This window comes from Eleutherodactylus coqui, chromosome 10 (assembly GCF_035609145.1).
Source record: "Eleutherodactylus coqui strain aEleCoq1 chromosome 10, aEleCoq1.hap1, whole genome shotgun sequence".
Classification (NCBI taxonomy): Eukaryota; Metazoa; Chordata; class Amphibia; order Anura; family Eleutherodactylidae; genus Eleutherodactylus; species Eleutherodactylus coqui.
Genome location: NC_089846.1, coordinates 44,132,294 through 44,159,371, shown reverse-complemented (window position 1 = coordinate 44,159,371; position 27,078 = coordinate 44,132,294). Strand labels below are relative to the sequence as shown.

At 43.7% G+C, this 27,078-nt stretch overlaps 1 protein-coding gene across 2 annotated transcripts in view; it reads left to right on the top strand.

The window, feature by feature from the left end:
• Positions 1–27,078, top strand: part of NHSL2 (NHS like 2) — a 218,875-nt gene that overhangs the window by 78,320 nt on the left and 113,477 nt on the right. The window contains exon 1 of one of the 2 annotated variants that reach the window (XM_066580946.1): positions 8,114–8,248. The exons of the other annotated variant lie outside the window; for it this stretch is intronic. Within the exon in view, the coding sequence (XP_066437043.1) occupies positions 8,185–8,248 (64 nt within the window). The 5' untranslated portion in view covers positions 8,114–8,184. Of the gene's footprint in view, positions 1–8,113; positions 8,249–27,078 lie in introns of those variants that run through there. 2 annotated transcript variants of the gene reach the window in all.

Below are 27,078 nucleotides of genomic sequence, written 5' to 3'. Positions count from 1 at the left end.
GGAATGCTGATCTGTTACCGAGACTGTGTGCTGTCCCACTGCGAGTGTTCATATACTGTTGGAAAGAGACAGAGTGCATGAGCCGTTTCTGCAATAGCTCGGCACTCCCTGCTAGGCTATGAATGCTACGTCACTAGTGACATAGTGTACATTGCCCTGCAAGAAGAAGACTGCAGAGAATAGATGCTTCATCACCGGAAGAAGAAGAATCGGCCAACTTGCGGTGAGGTAACCCGGAGGACTGCAGGAGACAGGAGAAGATCGTTTGGGAGTGGATACGGTAGGAAGACTGATGGGAATGAGGAATAAGTAAGTATAGAATTTTTGTTTTCTAATGACAGAACCCCTTTAAGCACTGTTATATTATACTCCATCTTATTAACTGCATGTTTGTACAAAAACCAAGTCAGGAGCCTGGTGGTAGTTGTGAAGGAAAAATTATCCAACTCTAAATCAAAGTGGAAGTTGAAATTTCTCTGAAATATTGCAAATCGGTGAAGATATGCTTTTTCTAATATATACACCTTAGGCCGGGCTCACACGAACGGGTTGGATTCCGCATGTGAGAGGCCTGCAGCGCATTGCAGCTGTGAACCGGCCAGTGACCCTGCGTATTTCATTAAACTGTATTGCGTATGAGCGCTCAATTTTTGGGGGGGTTTATTTGTATTTCCCGCACCGTCGTTTAGCGATGACGCAGGTACCCACAGCCCATAAGCAATGTTAATAGCATATGGGCTGCGCGTCGTATACCTTCGTTGACATCAATGGAGACCGTCCGCACAGATTTCACTTTCAAATAGAGCATGCTGTGATTTTTCTTCCGCTTACGTAATACACAATTCATATCCATGAGTGTTAAGAAAAATCCGAAAATACATGCCCTTCAATGCCTGCGTTTTACTGCCGATCCGCAACGCGGATGACAATCGTGGAATCCGCAATTTAATTCCAGCGTGCCTAATATACCGGTAGATGAAACTGAGCAGTTTGTGTATAGAGACATGCACAGTACACCATATTTAAGGATGTATAAGATATAAGGCCAGTGTGCAGTTTTATACTCCTGTAGTGAGTATGTAATATTATGTGTGCCGGTATAATGTGGATGCCAGTCTTGCGTGGGAATGTACCAGTTTACTTTGGCTGTAAAGTTGGGTGTCTGTAAATCCAAAAATAGTTCAGAAAGTGAGCTTCAATGTTGGATGAAATTTGGAAAGTCACCAGTGTATTTTCGCAGTCTGTCCAGATTCTAAGTGGATTATCTACTTATAGGAAGTTCGATGTTTTTTCTTGTTCACATTTGACCATAAAAGGGTTGGCAGATTTTCCTATCTTTGGCACTTTTCATGTGCTTCTCATATAATATTCTCTCCGTAGGAGGAAGCTAATTGTGGATTAATACAAGTCTAATCAATTGCGGAGGTGGCGCTATGGTCATGCTACTACTATAAGAGGTTGTTCACATGGGTGTAAGCACATTTCGGCTATGCAAATACACTGCATATTTGCGTGGCCTGAGAGCGGCGGTACACGAGCGTGTTTGTGTACTTTTTTGTGCACGCAAAATCTGTACGCGCTATACATGGACAACAGAACTCATTGATATCAATAGGTTTGTTTTCATAAGTGCGTTTTGCACCCGCATTTCGTGCGGGTGCAATAAAAAAGGTAAGTGTTAAGTACCCTGGGGCAAACACCGAGTCATGACTGACTCCTAGGGTGACGTCACATCGTGATGTTTTCTTGGCAGACTGTGGGGTTGTTTGCCTTCCCCAGTCATCTTTTACCCTTTACTCATTTTGCCGACCTCAGAAGGATGGAAGGCTGAGTCAACCTTGAGCCGGCTACCTGAACCAAGCAGAGATTGAATCTACAACCTTAAGGTCATGAGTGAGAGCTTAAGACTGCATTCTGCTGCCTTAACACGCTGCGCTACACAAGGCTCAGTGCAATAAAATAGGTCCTGCTCTATTTTCCTGGCAAAGTGCCATTGCAGTCTATAGACAGATAAGGGGAAGGGTGTGACACTGCGCAAAACGCGGGAAAAAGAAGACAGCTGGCCCTTATTAGGCTCAAATAACCACTAAATTCCATGGGAAGGGAGTGTCACAAGTGAACTGGCCCCGGATGTGCAAAAATAATATGCAAAGACATGTGCGCAACACCTTAATTATGGTCCTCTTCAAACCTTGTTCATGCATAAATTTGCTACACTGTGGCAAGCGTATTTTCACATACGCTCATGTGACGCCACCCCCAATGTGCTTATGCCTGCCTGTGAGCACAAATGCACCGCGCATTTGTGCACACAGACTCACAAAATCACCTTGATATTGTGTGTATATGTGCAGTGGATACGCAGGTTTTTTGCGCATGTCATGCACATTCATGCAAACCCATTGATTTCAATGAGCTTTTGCGGTGTGCGAATGTGCTGAGGATAGAACATGCTGCTTTTTTTAACGAGATCACACATTGCGAAAAAAGATACGCTCATAAATGAAAGGGTTCTATTCACTGCGCAAATTTTAAGAGCATAGTGTGCTGCACAAACCGGCCCTTTCAGATGCATAATGCATGACGTTACACTTGTGTCACCAGTATTTCATCGTTGTTTGATCTGTATTTGCCATCATTGGTTTTATTACTCTGCAGTATTCATCATTACCGCCTTTATCTCAGTAACGATACTTTTGTTAAGGCAGTGCGATATTAGCGACAAAGGACGTGTATCAGATTCTGATGTCAATTGTGGAAAAATTAGTCACATCGTGGGAAGATCTCGGAGAGGAGCAGATGAGTGTGCGCTGTGTAAGTGCGGGTGTACATGTAGTGGGCGCTGCTTTCTGGCTCCTACATGCAGCAAAGCTTAGAACTTCATTATAAGGCTAGTTTCGCCCGAGCGTTTTATTGCGGCAATTCTGCCGTGGTCAAACGCCGGCTTAGAATTGCGACTATCTGAAGCATTGGATTCAAATGCATTTGTTCAGATGGGCGATTTTACGCACCGGAAAATATAAAGTATACGGTGCACATTCCAGCCGTCCACTTTTACGCCGACCGGAAAAGATAGGCCTTGTCCTATCCTTTGCTGGAAGAGCCTAAGAGAGCCGTCAGGAAAGGGGAGGGGGAAGGAGTTTAGCAGCGGCTCGCATTGCTTAATTCCCTCCCCCTCCCCTTGCCGGTAGCTCCCACAGGCTGGGGGGAATAGGGGAGGGAGTTAAGCACAACTAGCTAAGCTACACCCCTCCCAGTCCTGCCCCCTCCCCTTGCTGACAGCCGGCATGGGGCGGAGAGGAGAAGGTTAACTATGTTAAAGTCGGCTTCACACAGGTGTAAGAGCAATTACATGCGCATTTGCACTGCATATTCATGCAATGGCCATTGTGCTTTTGCATGTGCCTGTGCGTGTTTTACTGTATTTTTTGCGTGTGTATGTCACGCATATTTTGTACATGCAAAAAAACACGCAAGCATGCTCCAATTGGTTTGAATGGGCAATTAAGTTAAATTAGTTTAATATGTGCCAAACCACACGAAAATAGAGCCTTCACTTAGGGTGCGTTCACGCATAATGGAAATGCTGCGGATTCTCCGTGGAAAAATTGGCATAATTTCCTCATCAAAATCCCCACTATTGGAAGCAATCGGCAAGATTTCTGTGGACTCGCTGAAAAATAAAACATGCTGTGATTGTTCTATCTTGCAGCATCGTTGTGAGAGTAAGATCACACATGTAAGCAGACCTATTGAAAACACGCAAAACTCGCTCATGTGAATGCACCCTAAGACCACTCTCACACACAAACTTGGCAAAACACTGCATTTTGACATGATTTTTACCGCCGTTTTTCGATGCAGGCTATTGCATCCAACAACATTTTTTTATACATCCCATCATTATGATGAGTGATGAGATGAGGCGCATTAATTGCTGTAAAATAGAGCTAAAAAATCACAGTGCTAGAAAGCACCGTGTTCGAGCGCCTGTCTGCGAGGCCCCATTGAAATCAATGGGAATGTTATACCGTGATTAACGTCGTGTTCAAAACACTGCGCTAATTGCGGTAAAAATGGATGTGTGAGAGTGGCCTAAGGCTAACTGCACACAGGTGAGCGCGATATGGGGCCGTGAATCATGGTCTTATATCTCGCTTGTCAACATGTGAATTCCCCGCGGATGTGAGGCGTTTTTATGACAAAACAGCCTTGCATCACTTCGGAGAAGAAGCGATCCTCCGCTGCAGCGGTCAGCCACGGTAGAGCATCAGAGTTTTTCCCATTGCTTTTAATGGGAGCTGTAGCATTCCATCGCACTCGCGTGCACCTAGCACGTGGTGTGATCCTGCCGCCAGCCCCATTGAAAACAATGGGCGCTGCGATGTGAGAGCATGCAGAAAGATAGGACATGCTGCAATTTGATTCCCGCATTGCAGTGCAAAGCAGGAAAACATCGCTCATGTTCAAAAGAATGGGGTTCAAATTTGTGCGTCTCGCAACACACAAATCTCGCATGATTTTCTTGCTCATGTGAAGGCAGCCTCAAGAAGCTGTCCAGATATCCTCATAGTTCATCAATAGTTGATTAGCGGGGATTCCCACTGAATTAAATGGGAAGAGTATCTGCAATACCAACCAAGGCCACGGAAAAGTATACAGCGCTGCTGCTCTGGACTTCGAAAACTGTATCAGTGGACTACTGAACAGCTCATCAGTGGGAGTCCCATGTAGCAGATCCCTACTGATCGATGATCAATCCCCGCTGATCAAGTTTTCAAGAAGCACATCCACTTTTCAGCTGTTCGGGGTCAGTACTATTGGATGTGACATACAGATTAATCATGCTGACTTATGACTGCTCAGCCCATTACATATAGTAGGGGAATGAATTACTGTTCCCTGATATCCTATTATTAAGGAATTGTTATGTCTTAGTCATGAGGACATTCCAATAATATCTTACAGGGCTGCAGAGGTTTCAGGGTTCATCCAAGACCGGGCAGCAGAATACAGGCTGCCCTTTATGTGTCTGCTAATGTGCTGTGAAGGAAATTGTAGATTATTTAAAATCCCCTCCAGACCCTTACTGGAATATTCATCCAGCTAAAGTGTAATATATTATATATTATATTAACCAGTTCCAAGCTTGAGCTTCGCCTCAACACCGTGATGACGAAGATGCAAAAAAACTGAATAGTATTACCATGTTGCTATGTGATGTCCAATCTTGGCCCCCTTAAACTCTCACCAGGTTTGTCCTTCTGAGGCTTCATTTACACGAGCGCATAAATGCTGACGTTTTCACGCCCGACTGATATATGAGATCATCTGAGCCATTGGTTTTCAATGCATCCATTCACATGGGTGAATATTGGGCGCATAAATACGTCGAACCATGAAGAATGGAACATACACGACCAAAATACGCGCTGACTCATATACGTTGGGCAAAAAATAGTTCTGGAACTATCTTTTGGCCAATATACGCCGGTGGGTCCCATAGACTCCTATGGGAGCTGGACAAAGAAAGGGAGGGTGAGGCAGTTTAGCAGCGGCCAACACTGCAAAAAGCTTCCAGGTGCCTCTATGTAGGCATTAGAAGTTAGTCAGAGAATTTAAGCCAAGCGAGGGTTTTCGGGGTTGTGACGTATTTTTTCGCTTAAAAAACACACAGTCATGTGAATGGGTGAGAAAATGTTAATTACCCTGGCGGAAAAAAATCCTTTCACGCAATTCTACGGCACCAGAGAGGAAACTTAAAAACGCCTACGCTCGTGAGAAAGAGCCCTGAGGGCTCTTTCCCACAAGCGCATATACGGCGATGGCGTTTTTATGTTTTCACTCCTCCTCCGTATTACCGCCTGAATGGGCTTTTTTCCGTGATCACGGCCATTGTTTTCTCGTCCATTCACACGACCGCGAGCGTCGTTTTTAGCGAAAAAATACGCCGCACTCCTGCCAAAATCTTTGGGATGCCTTCCAGTGCCAATGTAGAGGCACCTGTAAGCTTTTCGCAGCGTTGGACGCTGCAAAAATGCCTCCCCCTCCCTTCTCTTTCCCTGTTCTTATAGGAGTCTACGGGACCCGCCGGTGTATATTGGCCAAAACATAGTTCCAGAACTATGTTTCGGCTGAGCGTATATGCGCCGACTGCGTATATGTTCTATTTTTCGCGCTGATTGTTGATGTGTGTTAACCCGCTGAAATTAATGATTGTTTTCCCGTGCGAGTTCCATCCACCCGGCTGTATTCACCCACAATATCACTGCAGTTGTTCTGCGTCTACAGTGCGTATGTGACATGTTCATTTCCACACGGCAAACTAAGAGGCACCAATTCAAACGACTAATTAGTCTTAATGAGTTCCAGATGTGTTCTTTTTCCAGCAGAATTGCGCAGCGCATCACGCATCTCCTTGCGTATTGCATGCGCATTTGCTTACCCCTATTTTTTTTGTGTGCAACTGAAATGTACGCGCCAATACGGAAATTTGAACTAGCCCAATAAAATCAATGGATTCTATTACCTGTATATTGCGTGCGCAAATTTTGCTCATGCAGATAAGCCTGTGTGAAGGCTTATCAGACAGATGGCCACAAAACAGAACGAAACAATCGATATCCGCGGTTTCGTTATCATTAGCGTGATTCCCGCGTTAATACTACGTGAGAAAAAAAATAAAACTTGCCCTATCTTTCTTGTAAGTCCTTTTTCTACGTACGAGAAAAATAAGGCAAGACCATTTTCCTGCTTTTTTTGCAAACCCGCACGCAATAGTGCAGATTTGAATAGTCAAAAAGAACTGTAGCGGCGAGCGTATTTACGCGCCAGTCTGAAGCCGCCGTTACATCAGGTTTTCATATGTGTTTTTATCACATTGTTCATGTGTGTCTTTATTGTGCATTTTCCACCCGCGTGGGGAAAAAAATTAAAAAATTTGCATACTGTTCCAATAATAAATGCTTAAAAAACGCATCGCGCTCTCATGCAAATCGCGTCGTATGCAACGATGATGCGGTTTTTTTTCACACTCCCCTAGAAAGTACTTTAAAATTCTTGCAGCAGAATCGCAGCCAAATAGGACATGCTGCGGTTTTTTTCAATCCCAGTCCAAGAGAAAAATTGCTCCTGTGTATTAACTAACCCGTGTTTTTTCTCCCGCGCAAATTCTTTTCATCTAACATTCAAACGGAACTTGACCGGAAAAATGGCCGATGTTAATGCAACCCTTCGGACGGAACTCGCGCGGGAAAAATCGCCCGCGTGAATACTGCTTGGTATTACCTGGCGGTGTTAATTATATTGCAAAACCGTGTTGGTTTTCCGTACTGAGTGCTGATGCTTTAAGGCGAGGAGCGAAAACAACGGAAGGGAGAAAAGAAAAAATGTAGAGGGGAGACCGAGCACGGAGGCAGGGAGCAGCCTGCATCTCCCAACTGTGCTCACATCAGCATCACTAAGGCACATCCCTGCGGCAGAAGCGTCCACTTCTGGGGAGAGGAAAAGAAGACGGGAAAGAATACGAAAATTCATAAGGGAGAGGCGAGATAAGGCGGGCTGGAGATGAATGGCACAGGAAAAAAGGAAGATGATGTGAGCGAAAGGGCATAGAGGCGGCTGTAGCTCCATAGAGGAGTAGTGCGAAGCAGAGACCGAGCCAGGGAGGGAGGGAGCAGTATGCAGTGGTGATATGAGGAGGGGTGTCAGCAGAGGGATGGATGTGCACAGAATAAGGCAGGGAGATAAGAGGGGACCATAGACACGGGGAGGGGAGTGCGAATGGACCATTGCTGGCTGCTCTGCATAGCAAGGCCAGAGCAGGCTGAGGAAGAACAGGGACAAGGAGGTCTGAGGGCCGGTGTGAGGTGTAAGAAAGTGGGCAGGTGAACGTGACTGATGGGAGCAAGCCTCAGCAAGGGAAGAAGAGATAGTTAGAGGATAGAGGGGGGATATAATGGGCGAGCGAGAGAGGGCGAGAGCATTGGGGGGTTAACAAGGGTACGTGACTCCGCGAAAGAAGAGATAGAGGGGGAAAGGGATTGGAGGGTAAGAAAGACCTGAGAGGGAGGGAGAGATGGTGAAGCCTGCAGACAGACAGAGGTGATGTAAATACCTGGAGGGAGGGAGCGAGGTAGCCAAGAAAAGAGGGAAGGCAAAGAGCGGACAAGCTCCTGCTGCAGAATGATGGGGAACTCACCGCACAAACAGAGGAGCAAGAAGCATCACAGAATGCAGCCGGCAACAGGTACACGTCTCCATCTTGCTCCATCCCCACCCTACGCCCGGTCTGGGCGCCAATTAGTTGCACTGCCAGAATCTTACTGACAGGAGGAGGATTAATGCAGACGGTTATGTGGGAAGAGATTGTAAATACTGTCAAATGTGTGAAAATCTGATGGTAAATAGCGGATTCAGCATAGACTAATCCCTGTACCTTTATGTTAGAGCGCCATCCGGCGGCCTGCGGGGATGTGACAGAAAGCCACCTCAGGTGTTGCATGGGAGGTTTCAGGGAGACAGAGCCTTGGAGTTTACAAAATCACTCGGCGCTTAGTAAATCGGACAGCACTGTGGAATCTACTGCGTCGGCAGAAGCGCACAGAGTTCACACGGAAGTGGAAGCGAACTGCAGAAGCGTCAGGGAAGCGAATGAAAATGGTCCTAAAAACGCTGTTAATTAAAATATATAGTTGATGAGTTAGGACGCTTTCAGACAAGCGGATTTTTAGCTCCCTATGTAGTTTGTGTCTTGGGGAACGCAAGACTGAGCTAATGTAAATCTATGTATCTGTTCACATGGACGTATTTTTCACGGACGTTTTTTTTTTTTTTTTTTTTAAGTGCTGTTTGCTCTTTTTTTTGCCTCCGTATGATTATTTGTTTCTATTGGTCAAAAATATTGACCAATAGAAAATGCAATATATGGAGTGATGACATACGGTGGGAACGCCATCTGGAACGTGTCGGTATTACAGACATGTATCCATACACTCGTCTGTTACCGGCCTCATTGTGTGAGATGATCATATGCGCAAATGCACAACGTATTTGCGCTATGAACAAGGTTGATTTGCGAGCGTGTTTGCACATAGTACTGTACTTTTTTATGCACACAAGGCCTGTTCATATGCGTTCGCGACTCACCCAAACCCTGATTTAGATGGCTATTTAACCTAACGAGGTCCAGATCGTCTTCCTTTCACACAATTGCACAGCGTATTGTGCATTTTTGTTCGCTTTGTGCTCCTCCCATAGACGTCTGTAGGGACCTGGTGTGTGCAAATATGCACAAAATAGAGCAGGTCCTATTTTTTTGGCACACGTGAGAAATATGCGCGCAAAAGAAGAAATGAGAAGGAACCCGTTGACATCAATGGATTATATTGCTTGCATATTATTTGCAAAATGTGCGCAAATACGGCCATTTGAAGGAGCCCTTTAAGCTCATTTGGTAATTCTTAGCTGTATGTAGTGAAGAACAGGATAGGCCTTCTTCACATTCAAAATTTGCTGCACAATTGGCAATGAATAGAGCCCATTGATTTCAGTGGGTTCATCACATGTGTGTATTTACCTGCGCACTTCGGGCATGCAAAAAATAAAAATGCAGCATACTCTATTTTACTGCCCACTTGCGCACCAAGACACTATAGAAGTCAAAGGGGATAAACTAGGAGATGCCTGAGGCTGGGCTCACACAACTGTATGGTAAACCGCAGCGTAAAAAAACGTGTTTGTGATTTCGTATGACTGCAGATGACAGTAAATCTCACGCACGCTATCATGCACTGGCCTCCTGGTTTTGTTTTTTTCAAAATTTAAGGGCTTACTGACGCAAACGCATTTGAGCGCGCAAAATATGTGCGTGTACAGCGCAGAGAATAGAGCCTATTGTTTTCAATGGGCTCCTTCTCATTTTTGCTTTTTCGCGCAACATGCTGTATTTTGGTGCACAGTTATCGTCGATAAGTGGCATTTTAGCGGACCAGGTCTACAATGGCTGACCTGCATCAATGTCAGATCTGAAGGACTGTATTCAACGCCCTGTTGAAGGAATTAAAGCTGACTCATTGTGTTCGGTGGTGGAAAACCAACCTCCATTATACTGAGTCATTAGAGAGTCTGAAGTTTAACGCTTTAGTTCTATGGCCTGCTATGTAGCAGTCTCAAGTATGTTGGAACTCTTGTGGAACAGCCACTTGTGACTAACGTATAGGCGGTGGACAAAAATATGGGAACACCGTACGAAATGCATGGGATTTTAATAATTAGCACTGTGCTGCCCTTTTGATCCCTGCTTGGCTAAGATCTTTCTCACCAAATTTGCGTTTAGTTCACCTCTTGCCCTGCTCTGGGTGGTTTTGGGAGCAGCTGATAACAGCAGCTGAGTGGCTCAAAACCCTGACCAATAGAACCTTGTTGCTCAGGTAGATGTTCACTTCTTCCCGGCAACATCTGTGTCATATTACCTCCACCTAAAATCAGTCTCTACATGTCTATTGAAATATGATTTAGAACCTCATGTAACTTAAGGCATGCATTTCATACAGTGTTTCCATATTTTTGTCCACCTCCTGTCATAGATGCCATGTGTTTCCGTCTCTGGAAGTTAAGAACATGGATGCTGCTCCTTAGCATTGGCACCGGGAATACCAAAACTTCCAGGTTTTTGTTTTCCAGCATATGTAGCTTTAGTGTGGGCCAAGGATGAGAAGAGATGTGAAAAATGCTAAAGGGGTTGTCGGAGTTAATTATTTTTAATTGGTGCTCCCCATATTAAAACAATAATCAAAAATCTAATACTCCCCTCTTGCGGTCCCACTCAGCTTCAGCGCTGCAGCCCCATTCTCTTTGCCAGGTCTCTGTTAACAGGCTGCAGTCAGCCTGTGTAGGAGAGTGCTGAGGTCTGCAATTGGTTGCAGCAGCCAAGACATCCCATACACAGGGTGACTGTCAACACAGACCCGGCATGGAGGATGGAGCCGGAAGAGGTGAGTATAGTATTTTTATCGTTTTTATACATGGGGAGTATAAATTTAAAAAAATAACTTGCACAACCCCTTTAAGTCCTTTCTTTAGTTCTACTTTAACCCTTTCCAATCCACTGTCTGACATCTGAAGACATTCTAATTGAAGGTTGTACAGCTTCGATGTCGGAAGACATTCAGCAGGGTATTCTTACTGTATATTACTGGCTGCTCTGTTGTTGGGGGCCTCTCCAGCATGTCCCATACCACAGTACTGGCTCTAGCCAGCAGATGGCACCATTGTATAATGGCAGAAAAAGAAAGCCCCCTAGGAAACCCTGAATCCAAAATTGGATTGCAAAGGGTTAACGGGAACCTGTCACATTGAACCTGCAGTCTTATCTGTGGGCATGATGTTATAAAGCAGGGGGAGCTGAGCTGATTGATAAATAGGTTTATGGGGAAAGATTCAGTATAACTTCTAAAACCAGACATTTAAATCAAATGCATTAGGAGTCCAGTGGGCGGTCTTATCAGTGACTGACAGCCTTTGACTAGATCAGTATACATGCAGAGACAGCTGTCAATCACTAATAGGACCGCCCACTGGACTCCAAAGACCAAAAATTAAAATGCATGTATTAGAAGTTATACTAAATCTTTCCCCATAAAACTATATATCAATCTGATCGGCTTCTCCTGCTCCACAACATCATGTCTGCGGTTTAGACAGCACTTTTGAGTTGACAGATTCCCTTTAAGGATGATGTAACAGAAATGTGACTTGGTTTATAGTTACCGGCAATGGTGCAATGTGTTGTGGACAAATGGTGGAAGTATGAAGCTCAAGCATGAGGTTCAAAAGCGTGACGTGTTTCTTAACATGCTATGCCATTATCTCCCAGGGAACACACACTGAACCTTTATAAAGGAAGCAGAAGAAAATGCATATAATATCTCAATGCAGTGTTACATTTATACATATATTCAAAGCATATTAAAAATCATCAAGGAGTTTTGCGGCCAGATAAATGCAGAAGGCTGCAGGCAAGTTCCTTAAAGTAGGTCACAAAACTCCAAGGTGACATTCCTAATATGTTATAAAAGAGCGTACATTATCTTTGATAGTACGCACCTCAGCTGCTGCAGAACCTTGTTTCATTAACATGCCGTAATATGCGCCTCCCTGTATAGGACATTCTACGCAATGCAGCCATAATGTGGCCCGTTACAGCACTAGCTTCAGCGTGCCAAACACAGTGTGCCCCCCAAAAGCTAACTCCTTAACCCCTTCAGTGGCAGGTTTATTAATACCATGTCAGCTCAGGAAGCCCCGGAGATTTTCCTGAGGTAATTCGAAGTGGCAAACGTGTACAGTGGCACAATAGCTGTGTGTCCTGGCCAGCATTTCAGCACTAGAGCTGTCCACGGAAATCTTTCGGGGTTTAACTGCATGGTCAGTGCAGCAAGCCCTGGAGATTTTCCGGGCGTGCCACTTAAGGGGTTAAGGGGAACCTGCCACCATTTTTAAACCTATTAAACCCCTATACCGTTTAATAGGCGATAAAATGGGCATTTACATAGGTTGCTAACCATGCAGGTCTGAGCATACTTGTAAAATCAGAGGGTTAAAGTGTTCCCGCACTGCATGCAAATTTTGGGTGATTGGACCAGTGGGCATGCTGGACCGTCATAGGTGGGCTAGCCTGCATGCCTCCACAAACACTGTCCCATTCTGTGCATGTCAGCACCGCCACTATCTAAATCTTGCGCAAGTGCTGCAAGCAACACGATCAGTACATGCACAGTTGATTTCATGAAGCTGCCCAGTAATGGAGACAAACTACCTGCTCATGCAGCGATTACGTTGCTCACGGCACAAAATGTAAAACACTGTGGGGATGATGTGAGAACATCTGACATCACTAGCAGAGTGGGGTCAGTGTTTGGGGAGGCACGCAGGACCCCCAAGATGGTCAGGCCAGCCTGCATGCGTGGTCTAGCATGCCCACTGACTGAGTGTGAGAACACTTAAACCTCTGATTTCCCAAAGATTCTCAGACCTGCGTGGTGAACAAACTAAAAATGCCCATTTTATCACCTATTAACCCCTTTAATGGCACGCCCAGAAAATCTCTTAAAAATCATTGTTAAAATGTGCTGAAGACTACCTAAACTTGCCACTGAAGGGGTTAAATGGTAGAGGGGTTTAATAGGTTTAAAAAAGGTGGCAGGTTCCCTTTAAAAACTTCTTTTCAGAACAAGATTTTCATGTAGCTTTCTTTTCCTGCAACAAAAGTCCATAAAAGGAGTCTTATCTAGCAGTGATCAGTGGCACGGCCAAGATAGATAAGCGGTGCCTGTATAAAGTAGTTTCACTTTTATTCGTAAAATTGTTGCATTCGGATGTCTGATTACACAAATATAATTCACATACCAGGGACCAGATGACCCTGGAGGTCCCTTCCAACTTTACCATTCTATGATTCTATGACCTGCAGTATGAACGTCTTTGGGAAGATTCCATTGATGTGTTTTGTGCACATTTCACACCTTACCTACGGCGCTCATGTGATGTCAGCATTAGTGCAGTTATAAAAGGTTACTCCAGAGTCAGCAAGAAAAGCTGATTTATTCCATAATGAAGGGTTCTGCAACTTTCAGATGTACCTTCTGTATGCAGTCCTAATTATCTCCAAGGTCTTTGGTTGCTGAAACTCATTGAGAAGCTTCATTGGTAACTTGCAGAGGTTTAAACCTTGTTCCGGTCCGGCCTGTGTTGATCTCAGCGGTGTGAGTTCATTACAAGACAGTTTTTAGCCTCTAGCAGTAAACTACAAAAGGGTTCCATTTAAAAAGGGTTGTTTCATGGCAGCCGATGCCTATGAGGCGGTCCAAGCGTTACCCGAAGTGTGGGCAGCAGAAGAGGTGCAGGCGCACCTCTGCACCATTCAGTTCAATGGGACTCCCGTAGATGGTCAACTCAGCCATCTACAGCAGTTCCATTGAAGTGAATGGAATTGAGGTGTGATGCTCGTTCTCTGCTGTTCGACACTTTGGGACATTTCGGGGTTGTCTTCCAAGTATTACTTGTTGTTAGATAACCCCTTTAATGGAGCATACAGAGATCTTGAAGCTTTAGGCCACTTTAAGACGAGCGTATTACTGGCATATTTTTATGCCTTCATTATGGAAGAGTGTTCCAGCCCTTCACAGATCCCTATGATGCTATGAGTTTGGGTCAGTAGACCTGCAGATTGGCGGGGACACTCATCTGTAAGGCTTGCCTCACACGGCCGTAATTCACGGTGTGATGTATACATGCTGCGTGCCACCAATCTCCATGCCATGTATGCCACCAAGATAGAACATGCTGCAATTTTCTTTGCATGCGTAGTTTGCGCACTTTGTGTGAGTGGCAACTTAGAAGCCTATGGGGGATTGGTACAGCTTGCAAAACCTGTGCACATAATACACCATGACTTTATGCTCGTGTGAGCCCGGCCTAATGCATATGCATAAATGCTCCCAAAATACACTGGCCTGAAAGTGGCCTTAGGGTGGCTTTAGAGTTCCTTTACATGAATGTATTTGCTGATGCGAAAATTGCGAGCGCAAAGCACAGAGAATAGAACTCATTGATTTTTCTTTTTTTACATGCAAAAAAACGGACCTGTTCTATTTTCCTGTGTACTTGTGCACCAAGGGCCCCATAGACGTCTATGGGAAGTGCACAAATGTGTACGCAAAGCACTAAAAACATGCACAATACGCTGCGCAATTCCGTACAGTAGAGAACACATTAGGACCTCATTAGGCTAAATAGCCTTTCAAATCAGAGTTGGGGGGTGTGGTGCAAAAAGTACAGTACTGTGCTCCGATATGTGTCAAATCAACCTCTTTCACTGTACAAATGTATTGCGCTGAAACATGTGTTTTTGTGTATACGCTTGTCTGAAGCCGCCTTGGGCTGCCTGTCCACAGGCGATGATCCGCTTGCGATAAATCGCCCACAGATCATACTCTGTAAAGCTTTCCATAGGATTACTATGAAAAGCGCAGCACCAGCGTCCATGAGCGGATGCTGCGATTGCCGCGATTCTCAGCGGTGGCTCATCTCGGAGACCTGTCAGTGCTCCTCCCTCCTCCCCCGCTGCGGAATATCGCTAGCGATATTCCGCCTCGGCTGTGGACAGGGGGCCTTAGGCTGTATTCACTCCAGCCAGCAACCTAATTTGCATAAACCGGAAAATCCTTTAAATGTGCATTCGTTTATGTGTGATCACTGTCCTACTGCCTTTTGCATCCCTTCTGGTTCCCATCTGATAGCTACTTATGTAACAATACATCTTGTTATACATTTGTATCACATTTGTGATACATTTCGTCTGGGACTGCACACATATTTATAGCTTGACAGTTGAGATTGCAATGATTCTTCTATTTACAAACAACTTTAGTCAATAAAATAGACACAATATCATTTATACACACAGTGATATAAGGGGCTCTAACTGCACTCACTAGACCATACAGCGATGCAGAGACAAATGGGCTTCAGTAGCCGAGCAATTCTGCATGAATACATTTACAAATCAGTTTAAAAAATTGCATCCACGGTGGTGTACCTCTAGTAGAACATATGCTCCAGCACTGAAACTTCTCCTAATACACATATATATTCTTGATTTGCTTAAACATTTGTTTAATTATCTTATATATACCTCAGGCACCACTTCAGAAGTGTACAGTTGGTTTAATTATCATCAGGGTCTCTTTGGGAACCCAAGTCTTTATACATATTTATAAATGACTCCCAAGGGGCTGACATTTCTAGGCTGTTTAACCAATGCAGGTTTGTTCGTGACAATAACCAAAACCTTTCTCAAAGTGTTTTATTGCTGAAGGATAATGGCAAATACAAATGACAATGTTAGTTTAAAATTAACAGCTGCTTTAAAAAGTTTAACATCCTTATATAATTACATCTATCTATCTTATATTTATCTATATCTCTCTCTTCTATCTATCTATCTATCTATCTATCTATCGTATATCTATCTATCTTATATTTATCTATATCTCTCTCTTCTATCTATCTATCTATCTATCTATCGTATATCTATCTATCTTATATTTATCTCTATCTCTCTCATATCTACCTATCTATCTATCTCATATATATCTATCTATCTCATATCTATCTATCTCATATTTATTTCTATCTCTTCTATCTCTCTCTCCTATCTATTTTATATTTATCTCTATCTCTTTCTTCTATCTCATATCTATCTATCTCTCTATCTCATATCTATCTCTCCTATCTATCTTATATTTATCTCTATCTCTTTCTTCTATCTCATATCTATCTATCTATCTATCTATCTATCTTCTAGCTCTCTCATATCTATCTATCTATCTCATATCTATCTACCTCTCTCATATCTATCTATCTATTTATCTATCTATCTCATAGCTATCATATATATATCTTATATTTATTTCTATCTCTTCTATCTCTCTCCAATCTATCTATCTTATATCTCTCTCATATCTATCTCTCTCTCTCTCATACATATCTATTTATCCATTTATCTCTCTCATATCTATCTATCTTATATCTCTCTCATATCTATCTATCTATCTCTCATATCTATCTATCTATCTTATATTTATTTCTATCTCTTCTATCTCTCTCTCTCTCCTATCTATCTCTTTATCTATCTCATATCTATCTATCTATCTATCTTATATTTATTTCTATCTCTTCTATCTCTCTCTCTCCTATCTATCTCTTTATCTATCTCATATCTATCTACCTCTCTCATATCTATCTATCTATCTATCTCATATCTATCTCTCTATCTATCTATCTATCTATCTATCTATCTATCTATCTATCTATCGCATAGCTATCTTATATTTATTTCTATCTCTTCTATCTCTCTCATATCTATCTATCTCTCTCATATCTATCTATCTTATATCTCTCTCATATCTATCTATCTCATATCGATCTATCCATCCATCTCTCTCTCTCTCATAGCTATCTCTCTATCTCTCTCATAAGTATCTCTCTCATAGCTATTTATCTATCTTATATCTCTCTCATATCTATCTATCTATCTATCTATCTATCTATCTCATATCTATCCATCTCTCTCTCTCTCTCTCTCTCATAGCTATCTCTCTCATAGCTATTTATCTATCTTATATCTATCTATCTTATATCTATCTATATATCTCTCTCGATGTATGTCTTTCATATCTATCTCATAATCTCTCTCATATCTATCTATCTTTCTGTCTATCTATCTATCTATCTCATATCTATTTATCTATTTCATATCTATCTATCGCAGAGGTGGACAACCATTGTCCAACTGGCTAAATACTGTACAACCCACTGGTGCCCACCCTACACCTCCTGGCAGTCCTTACCTGTTTCAGAATCCTATGAATAGAATGTTCCAGGTCTATACAATCAATTCTTTACTTGATACTCTTCACCAGTGTGTGCCCTACCCACCCTGTGGACATGGTATACTGCTCACATGAGTGACATACAGCTGTAGCAGTCGTTAACATTACTGCCACATCATGATAACTCGATTTACCGCATTTTAGTACATTGTAGTTAAAGGAATTGTCCCGTTATAAACTATATTTGGCCTATCCTTAGGATAGGTCATCAACAGTAGATTTGTGGGTGTCTGCCTCCTGGGACCCTCACAATCAGCTATTCAGCAGGCCAGTGTAATTTGTTCAGGAAGGAAGCAGCTCCATTCTCACTGCAGTGGCCTGGCTTGGTATTACAGGCAAAGTTCCCATTGAAGTGAATAGCTGCAGTACTAAGCCTGGCCATTGCAGTGTTAATGGAGCTGTCTGCATCCTGCAGAAATCAGCTCAGTGCATGAGCACACCAGCCCAAATAACAGCTGATCAGCGGGGGTCCTTGGTGACAGACCCCTGCCAATCTACTATTGATTGCCGTTCCTAATGACAATCTTTTTAAGTTATACTATCACATTAAATGTCAATTTAACAATTACTACATCTATACCAATGAGACCCTCAACTATTTCAAGAACAGGATCGCACGCAGTTATTTCTACACTCCCAATTTAACATAATGAAGGATGACTACAACTGGTGCAGGCGCCACTCTGTTATAAATGTGGGGCGCAGGCAGAGGTTGACTGGCCAAAGAACAGGGAGGCAGATGTTTGGAGACACTCGGCATCCTTAGTTCCTCTGTGGCCACTTTCTCTGTGCGGCACCCTGACTTGTGCTGCATGCTGATTTCCTCTTCTGAGAGGCATCTTCTCAAAGGAAAAAGGCCGCAGCAGAAGGCAGGATGATGGCAGAGACAAGTGACAACTCCGGTAGAGGAAAATGGTCGGAGCAGAATTTAGGACGCCCTGTGGCCTTCAAAAACACTAGTTGTGCACCACTTGTGGCACTATCAGTATTCAGAGAGCACAGTTACCACTAAGGGGGCAATTAGGTCCACTATTAATACTAAGGGGGCACATGGGGGCATAATTACTTTTAAGGAGACACTTGAGGGCACTATTACTATTGAATACTTTTTCTATTAAGGGAGAACTATTAAGAGAGTACTTGGGGCACTACTATTAAGTGGGTCACAACTGTGGATATTATTATGTAATGGCTCAAAAGGTTTAGTTCTGTTTCTGGTGCTGTATTTGTTACCAGCTTCATCCTAGTGTAAACACCTATGTTATGAAGTTGGTTCTGGGGCTGTATTTATGTTCTGAGCTTGGTTTTGGTGTATATGTATATACTGATGTTAATTATGGTGCTGTATTTATGTTGAATAGATAAACAGGTGACAGATAGAAACTCAATGGCTGGCTGTACATTGCCAAACTACAGTCACCTGCTGTGGCCACAGGCCTCACAATCTTGGTGGTAATTTGCGCCATTGTCTGTATGGCTGGGCTGTGTGCAGCCATCCGCATTGTGTTTCCACCTTCAGGGTGGACCTCTTCTCATGGGTTAGTGCTGCATACTCGCCCCTAGGCTTCAATTTGCCGGCCAGCCCCTGGGCTCAGGACCTCTCTTTTAGGAATCATGGGGTTCCTAGAGTTGGAACCTTCATCAATTAGACATTCTTTTTAATTTTAAGGCCGCACCTGGTACTAGAAAATATGGCAAGTGCTGTGTGCAACCTATTGAACCCTACTACCTCAGGGGTGATTTTAGAAATATTATAAAAGAATATGTTGCACCACAGACCAATTTTTGCATGGACTTAAAAACAGCTTCTTTATGTCAGACAAGTAGTTTATTTATGAAGAATAAAAACATGGCGTGCCGTTCAATAATAGTTTAAAGCAAGGATGGTTTTTCATTATAGCAACGTTTCGGACTCATATGTCCTTCTTCAAACTAATAATGACCATATGCTCAGAGACGTCTTATTCAGAGAACAGGGGAATAGCTCTGTAAATAAAGATCAACGACATAGGAGGATAAACAGGCTGAACTAGATGGACATTGTCTTCATTCGGCCTTACATACTATGTTACTATGTTACCCCCTAAAGAACCAAGAAGCAACCACTTTCGGCAAGGGGAGGGGGTGGGAAGGGGTGGAAGCTTAGCAGAGCTAGTGTGCTAAATTCCCTCCCCAGCCTATGGGAGCTACCAGCAAAGGGAGGGGGAGGAACTTTAGCAATGCAAGCCGCTGATAAACTCCCTCCCACCTCCCTTTTTTCGGCAGCTCTCATAGGCTCCCATAGGAGTCTATGGGACCGGCAAGTGTATAACGGCTAAAGATCGGTCAATACCTATCTTTTCCGACCAGCGTATACGCGCTATCTTTTCCTGCCGACCAATTTTACGCACCAAAAATCACGCATCTGAACAAATGCATTGGAATCCAAGGCTTCAGATGGTCGTGATCTTCGGCCGCGTTTTATCGTGTGAAGGCAGCCTCAGACTCTGAGAGTGTATTATAGGGCATTTATGGCCCAGTGGTCAGGACTAGTAGAACCCTGTTCTGGATAGAACTTTGCTATAAACTTAGTTCGAGTTTGTGCCAAATTGAACTTTTAGCAAAGTTTAACCGAAAACTGCTTCTTAACTGGTTCGTTTCACTCAACACTGGCAAGCAGGTTTAGTGTAGTAGACGTGGATTTCATTGGGGCCATGTAGCCCTCAAAAGAGTGACAAAGAAAGTGGACAATTCTTTTAAAAGAACAGCATGAACATATTTGTATGAAACAATAATATAACAATAAGTAAGCAATATGAAAAAATAAATATTTAGAAACTGAAGCAGGGCATGCATCTAATATGGAGCTACTGCAATGAGGCTTGTAGTGGAGAGTTGCTGCATCCTTTGATTATGGTGCCACTAGCGGACACGGAGCTGCCTCTATACGGAGCTCAGTACATTTATTTCTGCTCGAGTTCAGTTCCAGCTTAGTAAACCATTTGGAGTTAGTGCTCTCTAGTGGTGTTTGCGTGCAGCCCAAATGATATATTTACCAGCATAAGGTCTTCCTCACACGGGCATTTTTTTCAGCATTTAACGCTGCGTTTTCAGCGCTGCGATAAACGCTGCACAACGCTGCCTTTCATTTCAATGGGGCTTCTCAGACAAGTGATAAAACGCAGTGTTTTTCAAGCACTGTCAGTTCTATCTTTGGGCGTTTCAGCGTTTTTAAACGCTGTGTGTCGCCTATTGAGATGAATGGGCAGCGTTTTCAGCGCTGCTGAAAACGTGGCACAACTTGGTACAGCGTTTTGGCAGCGTTAAATGCACTCTGATTTTCCAGAGGGGGCTTGAAATATAAACCCTACCCTGAAAATAAGCCTAGCTACACTACATGAAAAAAAACAGAACAATACTCACCTAGCAGGCGCCGTCCGGGTCCCTCCCGCTGCTCTCTGGCGCTCCTGCAGGCTTCCTGTGCAGTTGTCAGTGCTGACAGAACATCTTTTGCTGGTAACGGGAATTGAAAACCCTGCCTCCAGCAAGAGATTGCTCTGATTGGTTGAGCTGCGGTGCTCGAGAACCAATCAGAGCCGGCACTCGATGCACCAATCACAGCCATTTATTGAATTTTCAAACCCCGTTACCAGCTAAAGATGCTCTGTCGGCGCTGACAACTGCACGGAAGCCAGCAGGAATGCCAAATTGCAGGAGGAGGGACCCGGATGGCACCTGCTAGGTGAATATTGCTTTGTTTTTCAGTGTCTGTGGCTGTGTTTTCAGCTGTGCTGAGAACGCAGCTAAAAACGCACGCCAATGCTGCTTAAAACTGCAGTAAACGCTGCAGTTTGCAAAAACCTGTGTGAGGGAGGCCTTAGGCTATGTTCATATTGGCATTGTGACTTTCATTCATAACAGTAGCCATAATGCCCCATGGACCTCATTGACTTATAATGGGGTCTGTGGTACTGGTGCATCTTGTCTCCTCCACAAGAATGGGTGGAGACCTGGGATTGTGTTGGGGGAAGTATAGGTTACGCTCACAGCTGCCGATTAGCTGGGCTCCTATCTCTGCTGGCCGCTGGTCTCCTGTCTTCGCTGTGGTCCTTCTGGCATCTACACCTTAATGTCCTCATTTCTCATCTGCAAGCGGCCCACCCACCCCAGTGACTGTGACCGCCGGGCTCCGTGCAAGTGCCCCGCTGTCACTGTTACCGGGCAGCTCTCTGCAAGGTCTAATGCCGTACCTGCGCTCCGTGCAAGTGCCCTGCTGTCACTGTTACCAGACGGCTCTCTGCAAGATCTAATGTCGTACCTGTGCTCCATGCAAGTGCCCCACTGTCACTGTTACCGGCCAGCTCTCTACAAGGTCTAATGCCGTACCCGCGTCCCAGACGCCGGCCCTGTTGTCTGTCCTGACGTTTTCCCGGCAGTTGTCAGCTGTTTCTTCAGAGTCATGCTGTGACCCTGCTGTCCCTTCCGCAGCTGGCAGTGCCGCCGCTGGCAACGGCACTCGCAACCTCCATGGGGCTGCAACAGTACTTCTCGAACACCTCCTGAAGCCACCTCTGTGAGTGTCACTACTCTTGTAAGCCTAACCGTAAGGCTAACCCTATCCCTCCAGCCACGGAAAACACCCACCCTAGCCTAACCCTAACGGTAACCCTCCAGCCACAGCAAACCGCCACCCTAGCCAATCAGTAGCTTGGGGGCGTTAAATGGGCAGATACAATCACTGACTAGGTCTCCACCCATACTTCTGGTGGAGACATGATGCACCAGTACCAGGGTCTGTTGGTTTTTTTGATAGTAAAAACAGCACTGCATGTTATTATGCAAAAAAGACCCCAATGCAGTTGTGAATAGAGCCTAAGCAAAAGGAACTTAGCTCTTCCATACATATATATTATTAAATTCTCGGTGGGGCTCTTTTTGATTTGGCTATGCATCTCTGTATTTGTGTTTGCCTGTGTATAAGAAGTTCTCGTGATCAACACAACTTATTTAATGACTTTGTGTGTAATGTGGCATTATGCACTTACTGCAGTATATACACACATCTCCAAATACTGATTCTGCCGCACCACCTCTCCCGGGGCCCAAAGGACCTTCTGTGACTTGAATGACAGTCATGTGACTGTCATTCAGTGAAGGTCCTTTACCCTGCACAGTCATATCATTCTAACTGCTAGCGGTAAAGATTAGGCTTAACTGCTAGCAGCTAGCATGACATGACTGTGCCATGGACTGTAACATGACTATGATGTCAAGAGGCTAGCGACAAGCCTCTTGACATCATATTCATGTTACAGCCCACGGGCCGCCTGCAATCCTCTGCCGGCAGCATGTGGACCTCGGGCCGTATGTTGTGCAGGTCTAATCTAGTCCAACTGTACTAGTAATAATGTGTCCCTATATTTTGCATTGGCTTACACAGTAATAGTGATTAAGTCATCATATGGACTTGGTCCAGATTTTTCTCCCCTTACTTTTCCAGCAGGAGTCTAAACACATTGCTTAGTTTAATGCTTCAACATCCCTCGACTGATGAGAAATTTTACATTCTAAGCTGCTTGGATGTTAAATGCTGTGACACACCGCTCAGCTGCTGGCCAGATGCTCAGTGTGGTCAAATATAAAACATCTGTTACACAGATTAATACAATGGTCATAAAACTATCTTACCCCAATTGTTAAGGAGACCCCAAGTCTCAGGACAAATACTTCAGCAATATATAAAGGTTTAACTCGTGCGCTTAATTGTTGTGCTCTTCCAGAGCTTTGAAGAATGACTGCCACGCTTGCTATTGAGGATACACAGAGCTGTAAAGTCAGTGAATATGGAAAGTGTTGCCTACTGGAGGCAACTGCTCTGGAGATAACACTGCTGTCGGAATCAGACTATTGACCGCGCCACCAGGGGGGTGTAGAGTACGAACCGCGGTATTATCGATATAAAATAGTCAGTAGAGGTTTGAAATTTTATCCTCGGAATAGGTCATCAATAGTTGATCGGCTGGGGTCCGTCGCTCGGGATCACGACCGATAAGCTGAGTGGGCGCATGCTGTCAGCGCCGCAAATACACAGAGGTCGGAGCGCAAGCCTCCACGCTGACCTCTGTATAGTGGCCGGTGCATGTAACTGCAGGCACAGCTTGCGTTGATTTCAATGAGAGCTTGCCTGCAATTACAAGCACTGGACACTACACAGAGGTCGGCGCGGAGACTTCTGCTCTGAGCTCTGTGTATTTACGGTCCCGACAGCATGCAACCATTTAGCTAATCGGTCGGGGTCCTGAGTGACGGACCCTAGGTGATGAACTATCGATGACCTATCCTTTTGGAGTGCAGGTAGATCTTAGTTTTGGGGTAGGGCTAAAGTCGCATCACACAAAAACAGCGATTTTGTGCGTTGTGACAAAAATGAAGGCTCTATAGGGAAACATGGGGTTCAAAAAAATCTCAAATTGCGGTAATATATTATATATCTATAATATGTATATGCCGTGATTTTTCTTTCCTCACAAGATAGCATCACAGAACAGAGCGCTAATGTCAAGGAACCCATTGGAAAGCATAGGCTTCACATACATGCGTTTTCTCGCGCTATCGCATTGCGGCAAAATTGCGCAGTTTTGTCACCTGTGTGAAAGCGGCCTTATGATTCAGTAGAAATGTCATGTTAATGTTGTTCTACAGGTCAATATAATTACATCAATGCAACAATTAAAAAAAAAAAATTAAAACTTATTTTCGAAAAAAGAGCACTTTCTGTTGCCATATTGTGAGCCCAATAACGTTTTGCTTTTTGTGTTGATGCTGCTGTGTGAGGGTTTTTTTATGTGGGGTGAGCTGTAGTTTTATTCCTACAATTTTGGGGTACATACAACTTTTTGATCACTTTTTCTTCATTTTATTTTGCGGGAGATGACGTGACCAAAACAAAGGCAACTCTGGCATTGTTTACTTTATGGCATTCTCTGTGCTTGATAAATAATGCAATATTTCAGTAGATCAGACTTTTACAGACACGCCAATATCAGTTATGTTAATTATTTTGTTTCTAAAAGTTTTATTTAACCTTATTTAACTTTTTTTTCCTAGTCCTCCAAGGGGACATGAACTTGTATACTTGATTGCTTCTACAATATATTGCAATAATTTCTGTAGGAAGCAGACAGCGCCGTTCTCACTGCAGTGGCCAGGCATGGTATTACAAGCAAAGTTCCTATTCACTTCAATCTGTAACACCAAGTCTTGCCACTGCAGTGGGAATGGAGGTGTCTCCTTTACAGCAGAAATCAGCTCAATAAACAAGCCCACTTACCGGGTGAAGAGCTGATCAAAGGGAGTCTTGGCAACAGAACCCCGCCGATCTAGTACTGTTTGCTTGCCCTGCAGATAAGCCGTCAATGGTTTATAACTGGACAACCCCTTTAATAGACCTCAATACATATGAGCACTGGGAGCCTTGACTAAGGCTGTCATGGCAACCATTGTCACCCTACAATTGCATTATGAAGGGGGCTGATGGAATGCCCCATAAAGCCAACAGTTTGCATACAGTGATCAGCATTAACAGTTGTATGTAAGCTGTCAAATGGCTGCAATAGAAACTAGCTTCAGTCACGACCATTTGTGATGGGTGTCAGCTCTTTCTAACAGCCAGCACCGGAAGTGTATGAAGTGAGCTCGGCTCCTAAGCCTTCTTCATTCTTGTCCCACACCTCTGTGATGTGCAGTACAAATAGTTCACACTGTCACCATGTCTGCTTCGTGTAAGCGCTGGCCGCCTTGTATATTAAGTCAGCAAGGACAATACAATGTCAGTAACACATAACAATGGTGAACATGCAGTTATTCACAGTTCAATGATACAGTGAGGAGTAGGTAAAGTCCACTGGTGCGAGCACCGAGTCATGACTGACTCCTAGGGTGACATCACAACGTGACGTTATCTTGGCAGACTGTTTTTGCGGGGTAAGGAGGGGGGGGGGGTTGCAATTGCCTTCCCCAGTCATCTTTAACCCTCCAGCATGGGTAGCTGGGCATAATGACAGCCCACATCAGTTTTCAACTCTTACACCCCTAATATCTATATTCTGCCTCTTCCATCTACTTGTGTACTGGCTGATTTGTCCTGGAAGGGTCCCAATGATGTCAAACGGACAATTTTTAAAGTACTGTTTGTGGCCGGACTTATAATTGTTAAACTATGGATAATTCCTACGATGTTAGCAAAACCTGCATACATACATACATGTATTAAAATATGAAATGTGGGTCTATAGAAAGAAAAAATATCAATAATTTTTTAATCAAAGGGTCCCTTTAACCCCTAAAGGACCAAGTGCAGTAAATATATGGAGCTTGGTCCTGGGCTTTAACCCCGGATGATAGTAAAAATGCGGCGCAGGATTAAAGCCTCTGCTCCTGTAATCAAGCAGAAGCAGGAGGGGTTATCAGCTGTTAGTCACAGAAGGAGACCCAGAGGAGAAGAGAGAAGCAGTTTTTAACCACTTCTGCCTTCTCCTTTCCCAGGTACATAGCACTTAATGAGTGCTATGTACTAAGAAGCGAAAGTGGAAGTGTTTCTTCCCCTACACGAGCCGGCAATCACGTGACCAGCGAGTATCCTCTGGCACAGAAGAGCTGCAGGGTCCTAGAAGACCTTGATCAGCTCTACCAGTGACCATTGTCACTACAGGGGATGTTTTCCCTGTAACTGGAGCTCTTACGGATGCCACAGCTACATAGGAAAAGTGTGTAATGAAAATAACCCACGTGAATGTCCCCCAGAGGTCTTATATGACGTAATCGGGAACATAGATGGTAAAAAAAAAAATTACATAAATAAGAAAAACAAAATTACAGAATAAAATAAAAATATAAACATAAAAAAGAAAATAACCCAAAGCCGACGCCAACCAAAACAGTGGCCATATGTGCCTTGTAAACCAAATCATACATAAAATATATCAAAAGGTCCGAAACAAAATGAGGAACCCGTTCTCATACTTTATTTTAGCGTAAATATACGAATTTAAAAAAATATAACTATACATGTTAAAAAAAACTTTTGTTTTTAGCTTGTTACCCCCAATATAATTAAAAAACAGAAAAAAAGTCAGTGAAAAAGATATAAAAATAGCCGTATATGTCACAGAAACAAAACGCAGCAAAAACAATTTTGGTAGCTGAAGGAAAAAAAATAGGGCAGTAAAACCACCACATGGGTAAAATCCCTAAAAAGTGCCTGATCCTTAAGGTACAAGAGAGCCTGGTCCTTCAAGGGGCTGGATTATTTTTTTGCGAAGAGAATGTTTATTCTCCCTTTTCTTTCCTTTCCTTCCTCCCTCTTCCTTCTTTTCTTCTAGTAAGTTTTGTGTGTTTTTAGTTCTACTTATTTGCGTCACATTTCCTTCTCTTCTGTTTTTAACTAACTGAAAAATAAAGATATTTTCTTAGACCTGACATTTCATATGGAGGATTAAGTAAAGTTAGTGCTGGAGTGCAATGCGCCAAATGTATTGAGAAACGCAAACCTCTTAAAGCATGGGGGTAATTTGCTGATCAGCGGGACTCTCACTGCTAAGACCCCCTCCGATCTCGAAAACGTGGTCTTGTGTCCCCCGCCCTCCTC